The sequence below is a fragment of the Gossypium hirsutum genome, chromosome A02 (genome assembly GCF_007990345.1).
Source record: "Gossypium hirsutum isolate 1008001.06 chromosome A02, Gossypium_hirsutum_v2.1, whole genome shotgun sequence".
Taxonomy (NCBI): domain Eukaryota; kingdom Viridiplantae; phylum Streptophyta; class Magnoliopsida; order Malvales; family Malvaceae; genus Gossypium; species Gossypium hirsutum.
The window spans coordinates 8794814-8817041 of record NC_053425.1 but is presented as its reverse complement, the minus strand read 5'-3'; the positions used below and the strand labels follow the sequence as shown (position 1 = coordinate 8817041).

General features: G+C 33.4%; 1 protein-coding gene and 1 long non-coding RNA gene across 5 annotated transcripts; both read left to right on the top strand.

The window, feature by feature from the left end:
* Nucleotides 1–8514: 8514 nt before the first annotated feature.
* LOC107951603 (uncharacterized) lies at nt 8515–12813 on the top strand. 3 transcript variants are annotated; one of them, XR_005911425.1, is made up of 7 exons: nt 8515–9026; nt 9550–9629; nt 10133–10189; nt 11265–11326; nt 11493–11757; nt 11895–12030; nt 12561–12813. It is a non-coding gene; the product is annotated as an uncharacterized lncRNA (long non-coding RNA). The 3 variants fall into 3 exon arrangements; XR_005911427.1 differs by having other exon boundaries at nt 8516–9026; nt 11493–11623; XR_001698510.2 differs by having other exon boundaries at nt 11493–12030.
* A 4082-nt stretch (nt 12814–16895) lies between these two features.
* LOC107951601 (boron transporter 1) lies at nt 16896–21797 on the top strand. 2 transcript variants are annotated; one of them, XM_016886697.2, is made up of 13 exons: nt 16896–17110; nt 17569–17776; nt 17889–17971; nt 18159–18351; nt 18449–18587; nt 18768–18933; nt 19153–19319; nt 19457–19630; nt 19721–19816; nt 19935–20072; nt 20195–20514; nt 20620–20887; nt 21215–21797. In XM_016886697.2, exons 2-13 carry the CDS (start codon nt 17673–17675, stop codon nt 21515–21517), a joined length of 2151 nt encoding a protein of 716 aa, XP_016742186.1. In that variant the 5' UTR covers nt 16896–17110; nt 17569–17672; the 3' UTR covers nt 21518–21797. The 2 variants fall into 2 exon arrangements, with proteins under 2 accessions (XP_016742186.1, XP_016742187.1); XM_016886698.2 differs by lacking the exon at nt 16896–17110 and adding an exon at nt 17131–17452.
* Nucleotides 21798–22228: the final 431 nt, after the last annotated feature.

Here is a 22228-nt window from a genome sequence, read left to right as displayed (position 1 = left end):
GATAAAAGGACGTTGAGAAGACTGGTCAGTGGTTATATCTTAGATAGAGAGATCTTATATAAAAGAAGAAAAGATCAGGTGCTACTAAGATGTGTAGACGCTGTTGAGGCTAAAAAAATCTAGGAAGAAGTCCATGAGGGTGTCTGCGGAACACATGCTAATGGTTTTACAATGGCTAGGAAAATTATGAGATTTGGATATTATTGGTTCACCATGGAATGAAATTGCATCAGTTATGCCAAAAGATGTCATAAGTGTCAAATTTATGGAGACAAAATTCATGTGCCTCATTTACCTCTTCATGTTATGACTTCTCCATGACCTTTCTCTATGTGAGGCATGGATGTCATTGGGCTGATCTCGCCAAAAGCTTCCAATGGGCATCGATTCATCTTTGTGGTCATCGACTACTTCACTAAGTAGGTAGAAGCCACTTCTTATGCCAATGTCTCAAAAATAAAAGTTAGTAAATTCCTGAATAAAGAAATCATATGTCAGTACGAAATGCCAGAAAGGATCATATCTGACAATGCATTAAATTTGAACAATAATACAATATCAAAAGTTTACAGTCAGTTCAAAATCAAACACCACAACTCGTCACTATATCACCTAAAAATGAACGATGTAGTTGAGGCAGCCAATAAAAATATTAAGAAGATCGTGGGGAAAATGACTGAGACTTATAAAGATTGGCATGAGAAGCTACCATTTACCATCTCTATTTATCTAACGTCTGTCAGAACCCCACTGAGGCAAGACCTTTCTCAATGGAGGCGATTTTTCCCATTGAATTCGAGATTCCTTCTCTCCGAGTATTTTCAGAGCTAAAGCTAGAAGAAGCAAAATGGATCTAATCTTGATATGATCAGTTGAACTTGATTGAAGAGAAGAGACTGAAAGCTATACATCATAGTCAGATGTACCAAAAACGAATGATGCAAGCTTATGACAAAAAGGTTCACCCTAGAGAATTCCATGAGGAGGATCTGGTATTAAAAAAGATCACTCCTATACAAAATGACTTTAGAGGAAAGTGGATGTCAAATTGGGAAAAACTTTATATGGTAAATAAAACCTTTTTTGGAGGAGCGCTGATTTTGACCGAGATGGATAGCAAGAACCTGCCTAATCCTGTGAATTCAAACTCATTCAAGAAATATTTCACCTAAAAAAAATAAAATGGAGAGGCTCAAGTGAAAACTCGCAAAGGGTGCCTTAAGAACAAATGGGTTTTAAGTTGAAAACCCAGGAAAGGGCAACTCAAATTTTGATTGAAGATTAAACATGTAATGGTCAGTTTTTCTCAAAAGGAAGAATGTTACATCTTAGGGCATCAACAAAGCACTCTGGACCTCCTAAACACATATCAGGCTCAAAAGGGTCTTCGAGAAGTTAGTACGAAGAAGCTCATGCTACGATATTTGGGGCACCTAGTTTCATCTTATTCATTTTGTGTTTTGATTAATCTATTCATTTCGAGCTCTGCTCCCAATAAATTTCAATCTTATCCATTGTTCCCATCATTTTCAAGCATTTTTCATCGAAATAACGATTAATGGACTAATAATATTCAAGTAAAAGAAGTTCTGCATATTGCTCTGAAAGGTTTTCTAAATAGTACAAGGCCCTGAAACAGGACCACTAGTCAAAACTAACCAAATTTAAGAGTTGGAAACATTTGGGAAAGAATAATCTAAATTGTGATTATTTCTTTAGGTTTTCTGTCAAAAATATTAGCTGAACAAGAAGGCAGGGTAATACGTCAGTGATAGAACATTGATGAACAACGAGCAGTGTTAACCTAAGCATTAAAAGAGGATCATTCTCGAAAAATGACATTCTGTATTCATGCAAATGTCATTCATACACATCTAGTTAGGAGCATGTAATTAATTTTGATCATGACATCTTAATCGCTTGGTAAAAATATACCCATGAAATGATTCTACAGGTCATATTCCCCAATGAACAGTGTAACAGATTAATGAAACCATAAATCCTATACCCCTGAAGTTGCAGTGGGACAGATTGAGGTCACCGTGGTGAATCTTATCTCCTTAAAGTTGCAGTGGAGCAGATTAAAGCCACAAATTTTATCTCCCTGAAGTTACAGTGGAGTAGATTGAAGATAGCGAATCTTATTTCCCTAAAGTTGCAGTAGGACAGATTAAATCTACAAGTTATCTCCCAGAAGTTACAATGGAGCAGATTAAAGATAGCGAATCTTATTTCCTTGAAGTTGCAGTGGAATAGATTAAAGCTACAAGTTACAAATCTTATCTCTCTAAAGTTGCAGTGGAGCAGATTGAAAATAGTGAATCTTATTTCCCTAAAGTTGCAGTGGAACAGATTAAAGCTACAAGTTACAAATCTTATCTCTCTAAAGTTGCAGTGGAGCAGATTGAAAATAGTGAATCTTATTTCCCTAAAGTTACAGTGGAACAGATTAAAGCCACAAGTTACAAATCTTATCTCTCTGAAATTGCAGTGGAGCTAATTGAAGATAACGAATCTTATTTCCTTAAAGTTACAGTGGACCAGATTAAAGTTACAAGTTACAAATCTTATCTCCCTGAAATTACAGTGGAGCTGATTGAAAATAACGAATCTTATTTCCTTAAAGTTACAGTGGAACAGATTAAAGCTACAAATTACAAATCTTATCTCCCTGAAGTTGCAGCGAAGCAGATTGAAGATAACGAATCTTATTTCCCTGAAGTTACAGTGGAACAGATTAAAGCTACAAATTACAAACCTTATCTCCCTAAAGTTGCAATGGAGCATATTAAAACTATAAATCTTATCGCCCTAGAGTATAATAGAGTAGATTGAAACAACACTTCCTACACCCCTGAAGTTGTAGTGGGTTAGAACGAGGCTACTTAAAAAGAAAAGCACTAAAGAAGTCAAGATTCGGCAAGACCAGACAAAATTGGTCATTCTTAAAGTCTTTGCTCCATTCCCGTTGCACGACAACGAACAAAGAGGGGCAGTTGTAAAGGCCCAATTATGTTCGGGCCCTAAACAGAAACCAAAAATAAAAATTAACAGTCCCAAAGTCCAATTACATGCCAGGCCCAATACACTACCCAAACAGCCCAAAAAAGAAAGCTCTAACCCAAAGTCTAAAGCTCATAACCTAAACTAATTTAGAAACCCTGAAACCCTAAATTTCTTTTGGCGCAGCTCCTTGCGCTTCGTCAACATGCTCGCCGCTAGAGGCCAAACGCGACCTTGCCACTGTTACACCAAAATGGCAAGCGCAGACCTCTCTCTTCTCTGTTGACTTCACTACCTGCAAGAAAAGAGAAAGCAAGGACAAGAATAGCAACAAGAACAGTAATAGAAACGAAAGCCAAATACGAAAAAAATAAATGTATCATATTCGGTTATAAAAAGCATGGCCACCAATTAAGTTTTTTACCAAAAAAAAGTAATAGAGAACACATTTTTTTGAAGAACAAGAAGAAATCAAAAGAAAACAAGGTGATTTATTTCATTTTATTTTTTACATTCGAAATAACAAACAAAACGAGAATACTTACTTGCCGACTGGTTTTTGTACCACCGTCGTTACCCTTTCTGATCCAAAAGGTTGTTGGGTCCCTAAGGATTCGGTCAAGGCCACGACGGAGAGAGCATTGGAAACCGAAAGGTTTTCCTTTTTTCTTGGGGTTTAGGCTTTAGTTTAGCTTTTTTGACTCCAAATCGGAGTTTTACACAAAAAAAAAGGGTAAAAAGAGAAACTTTTTGGAATTTTTCGGCCACCAGGAATGGCGAAGTCCGTCACCGGCAGCTTCAGAGCTCGATGCCAGACGTGAGGAGACTAGAGAGAAAAAAAAAGTCATTGGAAAATTCTTTTAAAAACTTTGGCAGAATGGTTTTTTTTTTTAAAAAATTGATTTATATAGACGCCGCTAAACGACGTCGTTTAGGGCTGGCTTTAATAGCCTCAAAACGGCGTCATTTTGAAGCCAACCAGGAGATGACCCAACCCAACCTAGGGTCTGCGCGTTTTCGCGACAAATGAGATATTTGCACTTCTAGTCCTTCCGCCTTTTGGGTTGTTTTAATTTAGTCCTAATTTCACTATTTTTTTCTTTTAGAGATTTTACCATTCAATTTTACCCCGCTTTCAATTAAGTCCTCAATTCGCTGATCTCTTGGAGAAGGGATGCGTGTCCTGAGGATTGGGACAATTGCTCATTTGGTCCTCCTTCGTTTTCGCGCTTTTAATTTTAGTCTTTTATTTTTTTTATTTTATCACAATTTATCCTTTTAATTTAATTTAAGTTACGATTAAGTCATTTACTTATTTTAATTCTTTTATTTATTTATTTATTTACTTATTTGCTTATTTATCATTCCTCTATTTTTTGTTATATTTGAAATTATTTTTTATTTTCTTTTCATCGAGCATTTATTTATTTTATTATCTATTATTTTTATTTTTATTATTATCTATTTATTTATTACTTCTTTTTATATATACTCAAGAATTGGATTGTATACATGCTTTCATTTATACATTTTTCGTTTATTATTGTCATTTTTTTTAATGTGTTCTTGTTATTTTATTATTTCTCTTATTATTTTTTTTAGCATTTTCATGTCATGTTTGCTTATATTTTAACCATGCATTTTCCGTTTTTGATCTTACCTTAAGTTACCTTATTTATTTCATTATTACTATGATTCGATTATTAATATTATTATTATTGTTACTATAACTACATTAATATTAACATAGCATTTCCTTATTCATTTATTATATATCATTCTAATATTCTACTCATATAGCCATTTTATAACCATTACATCATGCATTATGTTTAAATGTAATTGGCCGCTTTTATACTATACCCCAAAATAAGATAAATACACATTGTTTAAATGTTACATTCGTTATTGTTTAATGAAGAAAATTTTAAAATTAAGGCAATGTCTCGTATTTGGAGATTCGAGAAGTCGTGCCCTAACTTATGGGGTTCGACTTTCTCCTTGAACCTAGATAACCGGACATCCCTTTTAAAATTAAAACAAATGATATTTAAATAGTAATTAAATAAAGAGCAAGCTTATTTTCGAGGATTCAAGATGTTATACCCTAACTTACGGGATATGGTCTTTTGTTACTTCGAGATAAGAAGGCCTTTTACACACGTTTTGATTTATTCGAGTCATTTTAATTTAAAATAACATTATTGCAAAGTGGGATCATGTTTTTAAATTCTCATCAAATTTTCAATTCTCGATTCTAAGACATCAAGTAATCAACTAGGTACCAATTCTAGGAATCACGATGGTACTAATCTTTCCTCGTGCGTAATCGACTCCCGAACCTATTTTTTGGATTTTGTAGACCAAAAAACATTGTTTTAGTAAATTAAACCTCTTATTAAAATGATCAAACCTTGAAGTAACCCGATCACACCTCACAAAAATGATTGGTGGCAACTCCCATTTTCATTTTCAAAATATAAGTTGATTTCAAAAAAAGTTCCAAACAATTATAATTGACTCAAAATATTAAATAATAATATGAACTTATTCGTCAGATTTGTGATTCTGAAACCACTGTTTTCGAAATTATAGAAAAAAACGGGTTGCAAGTTGACTGATTTTTCAGTGTAAAAAATTTGACAACTTTAATTAATTGAATTAAATTAATTCCTCCACATTCACACACGTTGAATCTATCGTTGACACTTGAAAAAGTCTTCTTACCTTGTCCGTATCCAAGATTCTCTGTTTTAAACCAAGATTTCCAAGAATCAAAATCGTGATTTTCTTTAAGCTCAATATTGTCTCATTGAAGCTTGTTATGTCTGCTTGTACAATCAAGTTCATCTTCATTCGAATCTAACTAGAACTTGCTCGAGTGTTGGACCTTGTGGTAAACTAAGCCCATCACTTTATTGGGTTGGTGAAAGGGCCTTGGTGCATGCATCACAAAAGTTCCACACTGACACATTTATGGTGTTTGAGTGGACTCGATCTTTGCATGCAAAATTTTACTTGCATAATTTCACTTGTGATCCAATTCTCCCTAAAAGGCCAAGGCAGGTTAGATGGGCTCTTCCACTTGGTCCTGCTATTAAGATTAATGTGGACGGTGCTTATTTCGTAAGAGATCATAGTGATGGAGTGGGTGTGGTGGCGAGAGATTATAAGGGCTTTGTTTTTATAGGCCTTGTGGGGCCACTTAGATACATATTCTGCAAACCTAGCAGAGGCAAAAGTTTTCATCATTGTCTCAAATTTGCTAGGGGTAGGGGCTATCTTAAGGTTGTGATTTGAGGGTGACTCCATAGTTATGTTCAACAAGCTTTGTTCAAAAGGCACATATTTATCCTTGGCGTGCACCCACTAAAGACATAGAACATTATTAGCGTTTTATTTCTATTTTCTTTTTGTATGCTAATCGTACGGATAATTCATTTCACTACACCAAAACAGGCTTTTAGCGGCATTTTTAGTGGCGTTTGCATAAAAAAGCCGCTAAAAATCGAGCATTAGCGGCGCTTTATATAAAACGCCACTAAAGATCGAGTATTAGTGGCGCTTTAAGGAAAACGCCGCTAATAATGAGTATTAGCGGCATTTTTACAAAAAACGCCGCAAAAAGCCTGAACCCAACGGTATCGTTTTCTTACCTTTCAGGGCTTTAGCGGTGTTTTTGTAGAAGCGCCGCTAATGCTCAAGGCTTTAGCGGCGTTTTTGAAAAAGCGCCGCTAATGCTCAGGCTTTAGCGACGTTTTTGTAAAAGCGCCGCAAAAACATTTTATTGTCTAATTACTATTTAATTTATTTATTTTATTAATTAAAATTCAATTTATTTTTAATTGAATATTTGTTAAAAATAGATAAATTTGAAACAATGACACGTAGAAATAATTTGAAATAAAAAACATAGAAAAATATTTGTTAAAAATGGAAATATTAAAATATTATTATTTAAAATAATTTTAAAGTTTGTACAATATTACTGAGTGTTTTTTAATTTACATATTAAATGATTTCTTATATAATAGTATAAGAGAATATTAATTTTAAAATATTGAATTAATTATCTCTATAGTTTAAGGTTTTTGGTTTAGGGTATATGGTATAGAGTTTAAGGTTTATGGATTATGAGTTTAGGGGTTATGGTTTACAGTTTAGGGTTTAGGGGTTATAGTTTATGGTTTAATGTTATAGATTAAGGGTTGGGGTTTAAGGTTTAGTGGTTAGGGGTTGAGGGTTAAGAGTTAGGGGTTTAGGATTTAGGGTTTAGATTAATTAGTTTTTTAATTTATATATTAAATAATTTATTGTATAACTGTAAAAGAGATAATATTAAATTGATATATTAAAGTTATGATTATAGTTTAAATTATTTATAAATAATTTATATATTAAATAATTTAATATATTAAAATAATGATTATAGTGTTCTTGGTACATGACTAATTGTTTTTTAATTTATATAATCGTAAAAGAGATAGTATTATGGTTTATGGTTTATTGTTTAAGGGTTGAGATTTAAATTTTAGGGGTTAGGGGTTTAGGGTTTTGAGGTTATGTTTTATGATTTATGGTTTAGGGGATAGGGTTTAGGGTTTAGATTAACTAGTATTTTTTTAATTCATATATTAAATAATTTTTTATATAAGTGTGAAAGAGATAATATTAATTTTAATATATTAAAATTACGATGATAGTTTAAATTATTTAAGAGATAATCGATAAACTTTATATATATTAAATGGTTTAGGATTTAATGTTTACTTGAGATTTGTTAAATGATGAAATTTTATACAATCAATAATTAATGCATTTATATTTAAAAAATATTTAATCTAAACCGTTGATATATTTAAATATTAGATTTTAAAAAAAATGATAAATAAATAAAAAAAAGTAACATATTGATGTGGATAGGTAACTATCTATTTTGGATAGGACCAAATTATAACAAATAAAAATGAAATACAAGTACTAAAATCATTCCACATCGAACATCTAGCAAAATAATAGTAATTATATTTTAGTTAGAAAAAAATATCTCTAATAAAATGGAGATTAGATTGGAAAAGAATAATTTAAAATCATGATTAACGTCTCAATCTTTAATAGAAATTTGATATGTGAGAGATTAATTGCTTACATTGGATAATTCTAACTTAATAATTAATTACAGTAATTTTATCATTTGTTTTCTTATTAAAATATAAAATATTTATTTTGAGAGTACTTAGTTTTTTTATTTTATAAAAAATCAATTTATAAAAAATAGTAATAAAAATGTTTTATAAAATTACTTAACTAATAGTTTTTAGTAGACAAAATAAAAAAATTTTAGCAGAGCAAAACAATGTCATTTTGTTTAAAATGAAATAAGCGGCGTTTTTATAATAAACGCCTCAAAGAATAATTTTACTTCACAAAAACGGCCTCGTTTTGTTTAAAATGAAATCATTTTTTGTGGGTAAAGAGCAATAGCGGCCTTTTTATAAGAGGTAATCAAAATCCCGCTCAGTTTTTTGGTTACCCGCTCGTTACTCCCTCTTCTTCTTATCTCCCAAATAAAAGTTTCTACTTAATTCTTTTTCCCTTTTAATCTCAAAATTTGCCCCCAAATTTCCCATTTTCAGCAACACCAATCACACTTTTTTTTCCTTTTCATTTCACTGCACTGAATAAGAAAATCAGAGCTACTCATTTTCTCTCGATTTGTTAGGGTTTCTTTTAATTTTAGGCTTTCAAGGGAAACATACGATTTCCTTTTAATTTTACTGGTGATTTCTATGGAGACGGAAACCCTTGATGAGAAGAAACCGGAGGAAGAGGAGGTGAAAGAGAGACTGAAACTTCCCATTGAATAAGAAATCAATAGAAGGAAAAAGAAATCAGATCTTTCTGAATAAGAAGAAGAAAAATCAGTACTTTCTTTCCATTGAAGAACAAGAAGTGAAAGAGGATATCAAGGGAAAATGTCAACAGAAAAACTAAGAAGAGCGGCACTTCCTCCTGTTCAAGAGGTGTTCTTTTTTATTTCTATTGCTTTCAGTATTTTTTTTGAGATTATTTTCAGTGAAAGAAAAATTTTTGGAAATAACCCATCATATTTTTTTCGTGGAAAACTGGAAAAAAAAATAGAAACAAACTGATAATTTTGTATGTTTTACATTTATGTACTTGTTCCCTAAGCTTTTGTTTGGTTGGTAAGAAAATAGAAGTGTAGGAGGTTGGAAGGATGGAAAGTTTCATTCAAAAGGAGGAGCTTTTAAACCTTTTTGTTATTTTAATCTTGGGTTTGTAGTATTTGCATGTGGAAAGTTCTGTTCTTTGAAAAAACAAGCTCTTTTTTTTCTTTAATTCAAGAGAAAACCAATTAAGAGTGTAGCTTTAGATTTAAGTATGATTTTACTCTATTTTTATGTTGAGGAATGGTTTCTAATTAGAACAATAAATACTGTAGTTTTATATCGAAGTATGAGTTTATTTTTTTGGTGAAGAATGATTTCTAATTGCTTTGGTTTTTGCTTTTGATATGAAATGCAGAATATTGATAAATTAGAAAAAGCTATAAATGAGGGTAATTTTTATGGAGCTCAGCAGATGTACAAATCAATAAGTGCACGGTATGACACTATGACTGCTTGCCATCACCAATTTTATTTTATTATTTTTAAGAGTTAAAAATTTCTAGAACTGTTATTGTTCTATGTTTCTCGGGTGTATGTCTGGTTGGAATGCCATGCCCATTGTACATGTCAAACAGAGGGACTTCACAAATGAAGTAAAAGAAAATAGCCTGAGCAACAAAGGATTTAACTGTACTTAGTCTTGGATGGGGCTTAATAGGGTAAATCCCCTTATGGTTGGATAAAAGGCTTGTAAAATTGAGTAGGTTAGCATCACATGATTTACTGTGTATGAAAAATTGGTCTGCAAATTATTAGTTTTGATATACTGGTGTAAGTGTTCAATTATTAGTTTTGGCATTGACTGCAGCAAGTGTGACTCAACTGATCTGTTAATGTGCTTTTGTTCTTTTTAATTCTTAGACATCATATTTGTACATTTAAAATCATCTGTAGATCCATCTGCTTTAAGAGATAAAGTTATATTTGCAAATTGGCAGAGAAACCGAAGGAAACCTGAAGAACTTAATGCGGGAAAAAAGGTGAACAGTAGGAAGGTATGCTGATGAATTATGTAACTTCACACAACACTTAATATTGATTTCTTAGTTTGTTTTCCCCCTAAGTAGTGTAAGACAAACTTTTGGGTAATCTTCCAAGATGATGTTTATGATGAATTTAGGATTAAGAAATTATGATTTTGGGGTTTTAAGTTATAGTATGATGTGGATTACATTTATTATTGCTGAAATCATGAGATTGATCTGTAGTCTTCTGAAATAACTGGAAAATAAAATGATTTTGTAAATGTTTCAAGCATATGTGTCGACAAGTTTTACCTGGGAAAAAGTTTCAATATTTTATCCATAAGTGAACATGGGACTAGGTGTCAAAGTTCAAACATGATTTTATCTTGAAATTTTACACTCTAATGGATTAGTTTTGTGGAGAGATTGATTACGTTTGGCCTAGAGTTTATGATCTACTTTGTGCATGTTGTCATACCAACGGCTTAGTTGACTGCATGTGAACAGCTTTCGTAGTTTTTTTTTCACAGTCAACAACTGTAAGATCTTTCATTCGTGCTTCATTAAAAAGCAATGTTATAATAAAAGAGAAAAGATCAGCTGTTCTCAGGTTAATAATTTATATTATGTCTATTACTTTTGGTTCTTCGATTGTCAGTTCTCTATAGACTGTAGAGGAAATGTAATTTATTTTCTTGGTTACAGGTTGCTCTTTACCTCTGCTATGTCATAATGTTTTATAAATTGGATATAAGTGACTATTTAATCTTTGCATTTCAAGGAGGAACTTATCTGTTATTTAAACTGGAATATGTTATTCAATTTGCCAAAATTTACAGTCAATTGCCGACTTGTTTTTAAAGATAATTATAAAACTATGTAATTCCTATCATGCGACTCATTTTGCTTGCTTTTACCTGGCACCTTAGGCTTCTTCACGAAATTTAATGTTAATATGCATTACCAGAACTTGCTAAAAAACCCGTGTTTCTGGTTTTCATGAATCATGAATTGAAAGTTGCTAGTTTTCTTAGCAGTTGAAGATTATTTTCTTCTATCGATATGTATGTCTTTATGATAATGATGTCTGTTAAATATTTCATAGATCCTAATGCAATTTGAGCAAGATCAAAAGGTAACAAAAGATATTCTGTTGAAGTGCTTCAGGTACTCATCGTGTTCAAATTTCTTGTTTTTTGTTTATAAATTTTCCCCTCAAACATACCTTATTGAGGCACTTAAAATTTTTTTTCTTGTGAAAAGTAAGCAAATGTTATATGTAATTTTCCCGGTCCCATCACTGCTATTAGCTTCAACATTTATGTTAATGCAGGAAAAGTATGAAAAGGCCATTGCTGCGCTTACTGAAATGGAGAAAAGAGCGGTAATGGCAGAATCAATGGAGGAGGCTACCTTACATTACCATTCTGGACAAAATAAAGCTAAGCCGTCTCTTTCTCCACGGTGTGTAGTTGACTTCCCACTTTCAAATCTTTTATGCTTGGGTGAAAAACATTTTATAATGGATGATAAAACCAAACCAGACCAGCTGGTTCAACTAGTTCTACAGAGAACCTGGTAGTTTGATAGTCATATAGGTAAGCTTATTTGCATACCATTACAAGCCTAGTTGTAAGGTACTTTGTTCCATTTTTTTGTACTTAATTGCCACTTGAATTTATATTCTATAAGACACGATACCCCAATTTGTTAACAACTTAATATCAAATTGCAGATATGCTATTGCTTTCCTAAATTACAGATATTGAGCTGCTATCGCTGGGACTGATTACTGTGTTATAACAGCTGATACTTGAATGTCTACCGGTCACAATATCCTCACCGACGACTACTCCAAAATCTCCAAAACTGTATGTTCTTTACCCATCCTTCGCTTTTACAATGCAAAACTTAATAGAGAAACTTGATTGTAATGGTGTTTTGGCACTAAAGGGCTTTTCTTTTTTGCACTTTTATGTCGTAATTAGTAGGAAGGTTGGGTTTTAGTCTCCAAAACTGGTAAGCTACTTTGAATCAAACGAATAGAAAGCTTTAGAGAGAAATTAAGAAATTTTGTGAAATTTGCTACTAAGTGTCTTTGAATCAAAGTGAAATTAGCCGACAGAATAAGAAAATAGGTATTCTAATAGTGTTTTTTAAATTTCCCTTATTCTAATAGTGTTTTGGTGGATAGTCATGCACTGAATTTGTACCTGAAAGTAAAATATTAAAAGTATGCCGGTGATGGAATTAGCTTTTATAAATCACTTCTGGACTGTTGTGTGATCACATGTTTTGATGATTGATGTTAATATATATATATGGTTTTGCTCTATGAAAATCCTTTTGTTTTCACATGTTGTCATGCTAAACTAGTAGCACTCTTATCTTAATTTTGCAGTCACGACTCAAAGGTAGGTTCTTGCATGAAAGACCTGTTGAAGAGGAGAGACCACCTTCAGTGGCAGTAAGTGAATTAAATCAATTAAGTCACTACTCAGAAGTAAAATATCCATTAGCCTGTTATTTTATCAGAATGTGTTAGATTTCCTCAACAATGTCTAATTTGAGTTTATAGAAGCAATAAACTCATGTAGTAAACAGTGGATGTAGTAAACCCGTTTCAGTCTAATTTCAAAGGGTTTTTGAATTTCCATTTTAGTCTATAAATTTTCAAGTTTATTATTGTACATTTTGAACTTCTGCATTTTTATTTTATTTTTTTGCAATTAATTAGTTGCATTATTTGAACTTGTAATTTTTCTATTTAATTATTAACATATTTTTCAATATTTTGACTAAAAAATTTAATTTATTTATATGATTAAATATCGTCTTTTTTGACTAAAAGTATATATTTAATACTAATTAATTTTTTATATTAATAATGTTTGATTTTAATATTTAATATTTTTAAATGTGTTTTAAAAGTTAGTGGCGTTTTTCCATAAATGTCGCCAAAGAATGGTATTTTTAGCGGCGTTTGTAATTGAAGCGTCGCTAAAGGTCTTGAGTTATAGTAGCGTTTATGGAAAAAGCGTCGCTAAAGATCATGATCTATAGTGGCTTTTGTGGGAAAAGCGCCGCTAAAGGTCTTGATCTATAGCGGCGTTTGTGAAAAAAGCGCCGCTAAAGATCTTGATCTATAGCGGTGTTTGTGTAATAAGCGCCGCTAAAGGTCATGATCTATAGCGGCGTTTGTAAAAAAAGCGCCGCTAAAGATCATGATCTATAGCGGTGTTTGTGTAAAAAGCGCCGCTAAAGGTCCTGATCTATAGCGGCGTTGACAATGGCAGCGTTTTTTGCGACGCTTTCAAAAATGCCGCAAATACTTTTAGCGGCGCTAAAAGACGCCGCTAAAGGCATAAAAAAACGCCGCTAAAAATTTGTTTTGGTGTAGTGTTTGCACATCATTTAGCTAGATAAGCTTAATAGTGTAAATGTTTTACATTTTGATTTGAATTTGTGATACCTCAAACTCAACCTAGATGTTACAACTAGATTCTGTAGGTCACATTGGCCACTAAAATGACTAAGTAAAAATCATCAGGCCTTCAGAAATTAATTTTTTAGGTGTTTGTTTATTTTTCGAAAAATCGTAGTGGACATTTCTTTACTTATAAAAACATTAATGTTGTTGAGTTTAAAAAAATTTAATTAAACAAAAGTTCTTATTAATTTTGGAATCATATTTAACTTATAATTTACTTTTTAGAAATTCAAGTACGAATTTCGCAGTGGAAAAATACAATGACTATATTTTGTTGTTTGAAATCATATTTCAAACTTATATGATCAAATTTTTAGTTTTCCAATTATTTAACCATATTTCATGCATTCTAAATCAAAATAAAATTCTAATCCTATGCCACAGTTCATATAAAATTTTTTACAGTCCCAAATAATTATGAAATTATAAAATTGAAATACTTTAATTAGCAAAAACCAAGACGAGTCCTCTAAATACTATGTCCAATCCTAACTTTAAGATTATCTAAAAGGAGAAAATTAGGGGGTGAGCTTTAAGAAGCTCAGTGTGATCAAAAAGTAACAATTCAGTCATAAAATCATTCTCAGAAAAACGACAAGCCATCCATACAAAGCCAACAATGATACATAGAAAAACATCAACTAGGACCATCAAAACAAAGTTCATAATAAGCATGGCAATTTTCAACCAATGCATGAGCATGGCTATGATCAAATGATGCAATGCAAAGTGTCAACAGAATAGATCCTACCCCTATCTGCTACATAACATCTTCGTCCATCAAACACACTAACTAGGGTAATTAGGAACCCTTCCAACCCAACACACCAAAATCGTTATCTTTAACCATAAAAAAATATATAAACAAGTTGCCAGATTTATTGCGGAAATACCGCTAGAAATAGATAATGCAGTTTAATTGTCAAATTAGAATTTGTAGGTAAACCGCCAGAATCACAAATCATAGTCTACTAAAATTTCCTCCAAATCATACATAACCCAACCCCAACCCCAATGCACATGCAAATAGCATAGCAAGCTATTGGCATATTCAGAATATACTAGTTGCACTTATAGTTTAACAGATAAAGAAAATGCTATTAGCATATTTAAAAAAAAACTGATTAGAACATACTAATTGCACATATAGTTTAATGGATCAAAAACATGTTATTGGCACATTTGACTATTACAAAAATAGGCAAATATCATTTCAGCAACACAATAGGGACACATACATATGCGACTAACTCAAGTTTGGGCATACTCGCCTTCAATCATGTCACCCAACTCACTTACTCGTTTTCGACCATAATTGAAGCACACCCACAGTCAATTGGCTTACACTAAATTTTACAGTAAGGGAAAATACTTACATTCGGCTTCCGCCAAAAGAAAACATAGGTCACAACCAAACGATATTAATTAAAACACAACATCATTTTATTTTTATCATACACTCACAGATCACATACACATATACAACTCAACAAGATTTATTTACACATGCACTCGGTTATCACCAAATCATACAATCTAGTTATGAATAAGACACACACGGATTACAAAATATTAGAACCCACACTTGATCTATGTAGAGGATGGCTAGGGGTGGCAAACAAGGGCTGCCGAACATTGAGAGAATTAGCCGCGGGTCGCCAAAGGGCTATTGCGAAGAGCTGTTGCTATTGGCTGGTGGCACACTGGGAGCGACAGATTGCGATGGCTACCGGTTGCGTGCGACAGGATACGATGACTACTGGTAATTGTCGATTGCATGTGATAGACGTCGATGATTGCCGATGCAGAAGATAGGGCGGCAAAAGAAAAGAATAACAAAGTGTTCATTGCGGGCTTATGGAAGCAAAAGAAAAAAGGGAAAGAAAGAAGAGATGGGAAGGAGCAGAAAATAAAGAAAATTCGATAGAAGAGAGTTACAACAACAAAAGAAAACAACTTGGAAAACAAACAAAGTGGAGAATGAGGGGGAAGTGGGAGGGAGAGAGTTTTGGAAAATAATTCTAAAAAAATTTAAATAAATATTAAACAATATCCTAAGCTATTAGATTTATCTATTATCACAATATGGTGGTTTAGAGTTTTTATTTGACCCACCCTTTGACAAGGACGACACAGCAGGGGAAGAGCAAAAATAATTACCAGTTTTGCACACAACAGGATGTAAACTTGGGACCTTATGTGAAAAAATAAATTATGTAATAGAAATAAATTATGTTGGATTATTTTAAATGATTTTCTTGGGAACCAAAACAGGAATCACAAGCAAAATAAAACCTTAAAAAAAAAAAAGAAACCCTATCTAATGGTACAAAGACAAGGAAAAAATAAATAAATAAACAGTAAATGAATTTTTAATAGTGTATAATATTGTATGAACAAGTTAAAAAATACTGTAGGTAGACATTCGAGATCCACCGTCGCACCGCTGGCTTGCGTGGACAGGATAGGTTTTTCTATTGACCACTCAATACTTGAACTTGGACACTTTCCTTTATTTTAGAACTAATAATTTAGGTAAGTAACACATTATCCTTTTTTTCTTATATTGGAATAAATTTAGAATTGGTGAAAAAAAAATCTAAACTAGAAATTTGTACATGATAATAATACAGTATTAATAACTTTGTTCTTGGCTTTGTCTGTGAGGAAATGCATAGGTGGTTGGCAATAAAAAAGAAATCATCTTATAATTTATGCTACTAAAAACAGTATAAAAAACAAAAATCTGCATTCAACGATTAGTATATACTAAAATACAAAACCAGACAAGTAGTTTAGATTGGTACTAAAATATCAGTTGATTAATCCATCTTCAACAACAACTACACCTTGAGGCTTGAAGTTGTTGGTTTTTCGAAGAGTTTAAAAGCTCCACCATTCACTTTCATGTTATTTGGTCATCATCTAATGGTGGATAAATTACTATCACTTCTTTTGATTACGTTAATGTCATGAACACAATATAAGTACTATCCTTTCGGGTATGCCCTGATCTCTTCAAATCCAAGATCTACAATGTTCTTTCTCCAACTTTGATATATGTTATGCTCATGATAATGATCGGATGCGATCCAAGAAAATGATAGTACTTTATCGGCCTGCTTATGGTGAGACTTCCATATATTTGTACAATTTTTGTTTCTATTTTCAAGATAAAATTTTTAAGTTATCAAAAAATAGGATATAATATAATAAGCTATTGAAATGCCAAGCAAAATTCACTATAAGAAAATGTACCGTGAGATAAGAAAGGAAAGCTACTTTCTTGGATGCTTCTTTGCAAGACAGCTTGTCATAAACTGGCATTCTCTCTCTTCTCATGTACATTGGACAATGAAAGTATAACACGCTCTTATAGAAGTTTGTCATCCCTAAAAACTCTTTAGCAATATTTATTAAAAAAAAAAACCCAACATTTTCCCTTTGTTTTTCAATTGATGGTAAGTACTCTAATTGTTCATTTCCATTTGTGTATAGGTTCCCCTTAAAGCTACTAACTTTGAATCTCCTGTTTTTCTCCAAACGATCTCTTGCATTTTATGCATATTCCTTGAAAGCTACTCACTTTTTTTCCCCTTTGTGCTTCCTTTACTACAAGCTTTAATGTGGTAGTATATTTGTTTTGGAGCTGTTGTGCATTGACAATATGAACTAAAGGGTTACTTTTTCTGCTACATAAACATCCAATGCTTGAATCAATTTTGAATTTGCTCAGCATTCTTATTCTGGGTTTTGAAAGTTGCCCAGAACCTTTACTTAAAGATTGATTTTGATGTAATATTGTAATGATTCTTCTTCTTCTTTTTCTTTAGATTCTGTTAATGCTTTATGTGTACAATGTAAATCCAAGGATATTATTGAGTTGATTGTATCATATGGATTTCCTTTTTCTCGACAGATTTAAGATTGTCTGCTTTCCAATGGCCAGCTTATGCATGCCATAGTAGTTCAAAGAGTTCAGTCCATTGAAACTTAATTGCCCTAGTTTGGACAAAATAGACAATGGAAGAGAGTTTTGTACCATTTCGTGGAATCAAGAATGACCTTGAAGGGAGACTCAAGTGCTACAAGCAAGACTGGACCAGTGGTCTCAGGGCAGGTTTCAGGTACCTCATTCTCTTGTCACAATTCATGAGTCATGACAGACATTGGAGAACTTCATATTCTGCAGGGATAACTTTTAAATAATTTTTGATGTTGGCCTTACAATCTTTGTAGGATTTTGGCTCCCACCACGTATATATTTTTTGCATCTGCAATTCCAGTTATTTCATTTGGAGAACAGTTGGAAAGAGAAACCGGTAAGAAAGTGCATTTTTGTTCATGTTTTGCCACTTATTTTATTGAGTGGAGATGAAAATTTAGTCTAAAATGGAATGACAATGACCAATTGACGAAATGAGAGCTTACTGGTATATATAATTTCCTGTGTATATTTCTGTAGGTCTCAACTGCTTCATGTTTTTTATTTTTCTTTTGTGTTAACAGATGGGATTCTCACAGCTGTTCAAACATTGGCCTCCACTGCACTATGTGGAATAATACACTCTATTATAGGAGGTCAGCCATTGCTGATCCTTGGAGTTGCAGAGCCAACTGTAATTATGTACACATTTATGTTCAATTTTGCCAAGAATAGGCCAGATTTGGGATCAGAGCTCTTTCTTGCATGGACTGCATGGTATCTTCTTTGTTTCTTGATAACAGATTGTAATTTATGCTCCTAACAATATAGCCATATGATTGATTTTTATGGAAATTTATGATATATTATGCAGGGTTTGTGTGTGGACTGCAGTCTTGCTGTTCCTACTTGCTATCTTAGGAGCTTGTTCCATTATCAACAGATTTACTCGTCTTGCCGGGGAGTTGTTTGGCCTTCTTATTGCAATGCTCTTCATGCAGGAAGCTATTAAGGTGAGAGACAAATAAAAGTTCTAAATTTGCTTGAAGCTTATGTGTCTTAAGCAGTCATGACTTTATTAATTTGCAGAACTTGAGTCCTTTTGTCAGTAACTACTAATTTCCGTATCTTATAACACTATAAAGTTCAATCAAACTAATTTCAAACAATAACTGCTGAATCGGGCTTACTAGGGACTTGTTGATGAGTTTCGCATACCTGAAAGAGAAAATCCAAAGTTGCTAGAGTTTCAACCTTCATGGAGATTTGCAAATGGAATGTTTGCTTTGGTTTTGTCCTTTGGCCTTCTCTTTACTGCATTAAGAAGCCGAAAAGCACGATCTTGGAGATATGGATCTGGTGAGTTTCTGTTAGTCTCTTTACATGCTTTTAGTCCACTACTCCAAGATCATTTATCCAACATAAATATTACACAAGTCCTTAAAACCTTTTTTTTCACTTAATCTCCAAATTGTGTTTTTCATTTCTATCCTTGGGACCCTGCCATTATCCAATAGCTTGCATGTCGATTAAGTGTCAGCTGACTGAAATTTAGTCTAATATTTTTTTCTTCCCAAGGATCTTTGCGAGGCTTCGTAGCAGACTATGGTGTGCCATTAATGATTCTGGTATGGACGGCTGTTTCTTATATACCAGCAGGAAGTACTCCAAAAGGGATTCCAAGGCGGCTTTTCAGTCCTAATCCATGGTCCCCAGGTGCATACGAAAATTGGACCGTCATGAAGGTAAATAAGTTCCTTTTTTACTTGACAACGAGTTTCTCTTTTATATAGTCTTACGTGTTTCATTAAAAGCTTCTTTCCCCCTGCAAACAAATAGAGTGACATATTGATGAATTATAATAAATGGCAAAAACCAACAGGACATGTTAAAGGTTCCAGTGCTCTATATAATCGGAGCTTTCATTCCAGCAACAATGCTCGCCGTCCTGTATTATTTTGATCACAGTGTAGCTTCGCAACTAGCTCAGCAGAAAGAATTCAATTTGAGGAAGCCACCTTCTTTCCATTTTGATTTACTTCTTCTGGGATTCTTGGTAGATCCTGTTCCATCCTTTCTCCATTTTATTGTGTTTGGTATCGAGTTCCGCTAAACCAAAGCATGTAAATTTGGTACTTGCTGGCAGACGATATTATGTGGTCTTATTGGCGTCCCTCCGGCAAATGGTGTCATTCCACAATCCCCAATGCATACTAAAAGCTTAGCTACATTGAAACACCAGGTAATTTTATCCAATTGCAGTTATGTTTTTGCATTGTCAAGTGGCTCAGCATCATTATTCATCATGTCATGACCGTGGATTTCGATAGATTAAAACTTTTTTTTTTTGGTCTGCACAGTTGCTTCGAAACCGAATAGTAGAAACAGCCCGCAAATGTATGCATAATAATGCAAGCTTAGGACAAGTGTATGATAGCATGCAAGAAGCCTATCAACAAATGCAGAGTCCACTGGTTTACCAAGAACCTTCTGCTCGGGTACTGATTTTATAATGATTCCTTCACATTGACATTATTTAACCCATTTTTTATCCCCAGAAATCCACAAACCTTGACGCTGGTTGTCTAGTAACCCAGCCTAAACTTCTTTCTTTGAATAGGGATTAAAGGAACTGAAAGAATCAACAATTCAAATGGCTTCAACCATGGGAAGTATTGATGCCCCAGTTGATGAGACAGTATTTGATGTTGAGAAGGAAATTGATGATCTGCTGCCTATCGAGGTAAAAGAACAGCGGCTAAGTAACTTGCTTCAAGCTACAATGGTTGGAGGATGTCTTGCAGCAATGCCTTTCATTAAAAAGATCCCAACTTCTGTGCTTTGGGGCTACTTTGCATTCATGGCCATTGAAAGCTTGCCAGGGAACCAGTTCTGGGAGCGAATATTGTTGCTCTTCACGGCACCAAGTAGACGATACAAGTAACCTCTTAAATCCATTTACTTTACCATCTTCTAGAGCACTTGTAAATATTAACCGAATCACAATCGTTTAGCCTGCTTATTTACTCTAATAATCTGTTTCAGAGTGCTGGAGGAGTACCATGCCACCTTTGTGGAAACTGTACCTTTCAAGACAATTGCTGTATTTACAATTTTCCAAACTGCTTACTTGTTAGTTTGTTTTGGTATGACGTGGATCCCACTTGCCGGGGTCCTTTTCCCATTAATGATCATGCTTTTGGTTCCTGTGAGACAATATATTTTGCCCAAGTTTTTCAAAGGGGTCCACCTTCAAGATTTAGATGCTGCGGAGTATGAAGAGTCACCAGCTGTTCCATTCAGCCTTGTAAATGTAAGTTCTTAGAATTTTTTAACTCCTGATTAGTTGCACAAAGAATGATTTTAGAGATCTTTAGTGCTATGTTACTTAGACCTGAATATGAGTATCAGATAAGGGTATATGCATGCCCAGTATGGATATGTAGAGGGTCATGTCTTCATAGCTATGTCTGTATCTGTCTTGGAAATTTGGAGCGCCATAGCAATAGAATGCCTTTGAAATTTGGATGCCATATAGTGTATATACATCATTGACCTGTTTCTACTGGGTGTGGGATATTTGGCTGACCTAGATCCTATCACAAATGACATTGAGTCAATTTTTTGTTAATGACTGCAGGAAGGGGAGCTGATTAGAACTGCTTCATTTGCTGATGATGGAGAGATTTTAGATGGAATGTTTACACGAAGCAAGGGCGAGATCAGACGCATAAGCAGCCTAAAGGTGACAAGCGCCACTGCTACACCATCCAAAGAATTTAAGGGCACTGAGATCGAGAGTCCACGTTTCTCGGAACAAGGGTACAGCCCTAGAGTAAACGAGCTGAGGGCAGGCCGAAGAAGTCCTCGGAATGTTGGAAGAGGCCCATTCAGTCCAAGAACAAGTGAAGTCAGACCGTCGAATCTAGGAAAAAGTGGTTAGGAATGGACAAGTGATGGACCAAAACTGCCAAAAGAAACAGTGTAGGCAGAAAATAGATTGATAAACATGCAGGAAATCTACGACGCATTTGCCTCACTTCTACCATTCTTTTTAAGTACATGTTTTATATTCATACATTGTTTTCATTTGATCTGACCGACCAAAACTGGATGACAGAGCTAAATATGCTATTGATTAGTTAAGAAAAACTATGATGCTATGAAAAGTACATTGTAAAAATGGCATTATCGATACAATCATTCATCTGCGTTTTATTTTATTTTATTTTATTTTATTTATATCAGGTAAACACCAGGAATCAAACTCAAGGCTAATTTCAACCATGAACACAAGTCCTTTACACCTTCACCACATATGCACCAAAATCCTGAAAAACTAAATTAACCCTGATGCAATTCAACTTGATCACGTTGAAAATTCAAATCTCAACCTTTCGAATAAAATCTCTATTAGTATAAATTTCTAGTGTAGAAAATCTTGAACACACGAATGGAACTTGAGCAAAAAAAGAAAAAATAGAACATGGCTCCAATACGTGTATCAAGCCACTATCTTTAAGGTTATATTCGCCCCCATCTATTTTCAGTGTACAAATGGTTCCAAGCAAATTAACCTCGAGGATACAATGAAGCCAATGATTATTTGTGTTTTGCACTGACGAGAATAACCCACTAAGCACTAAGCAATGTA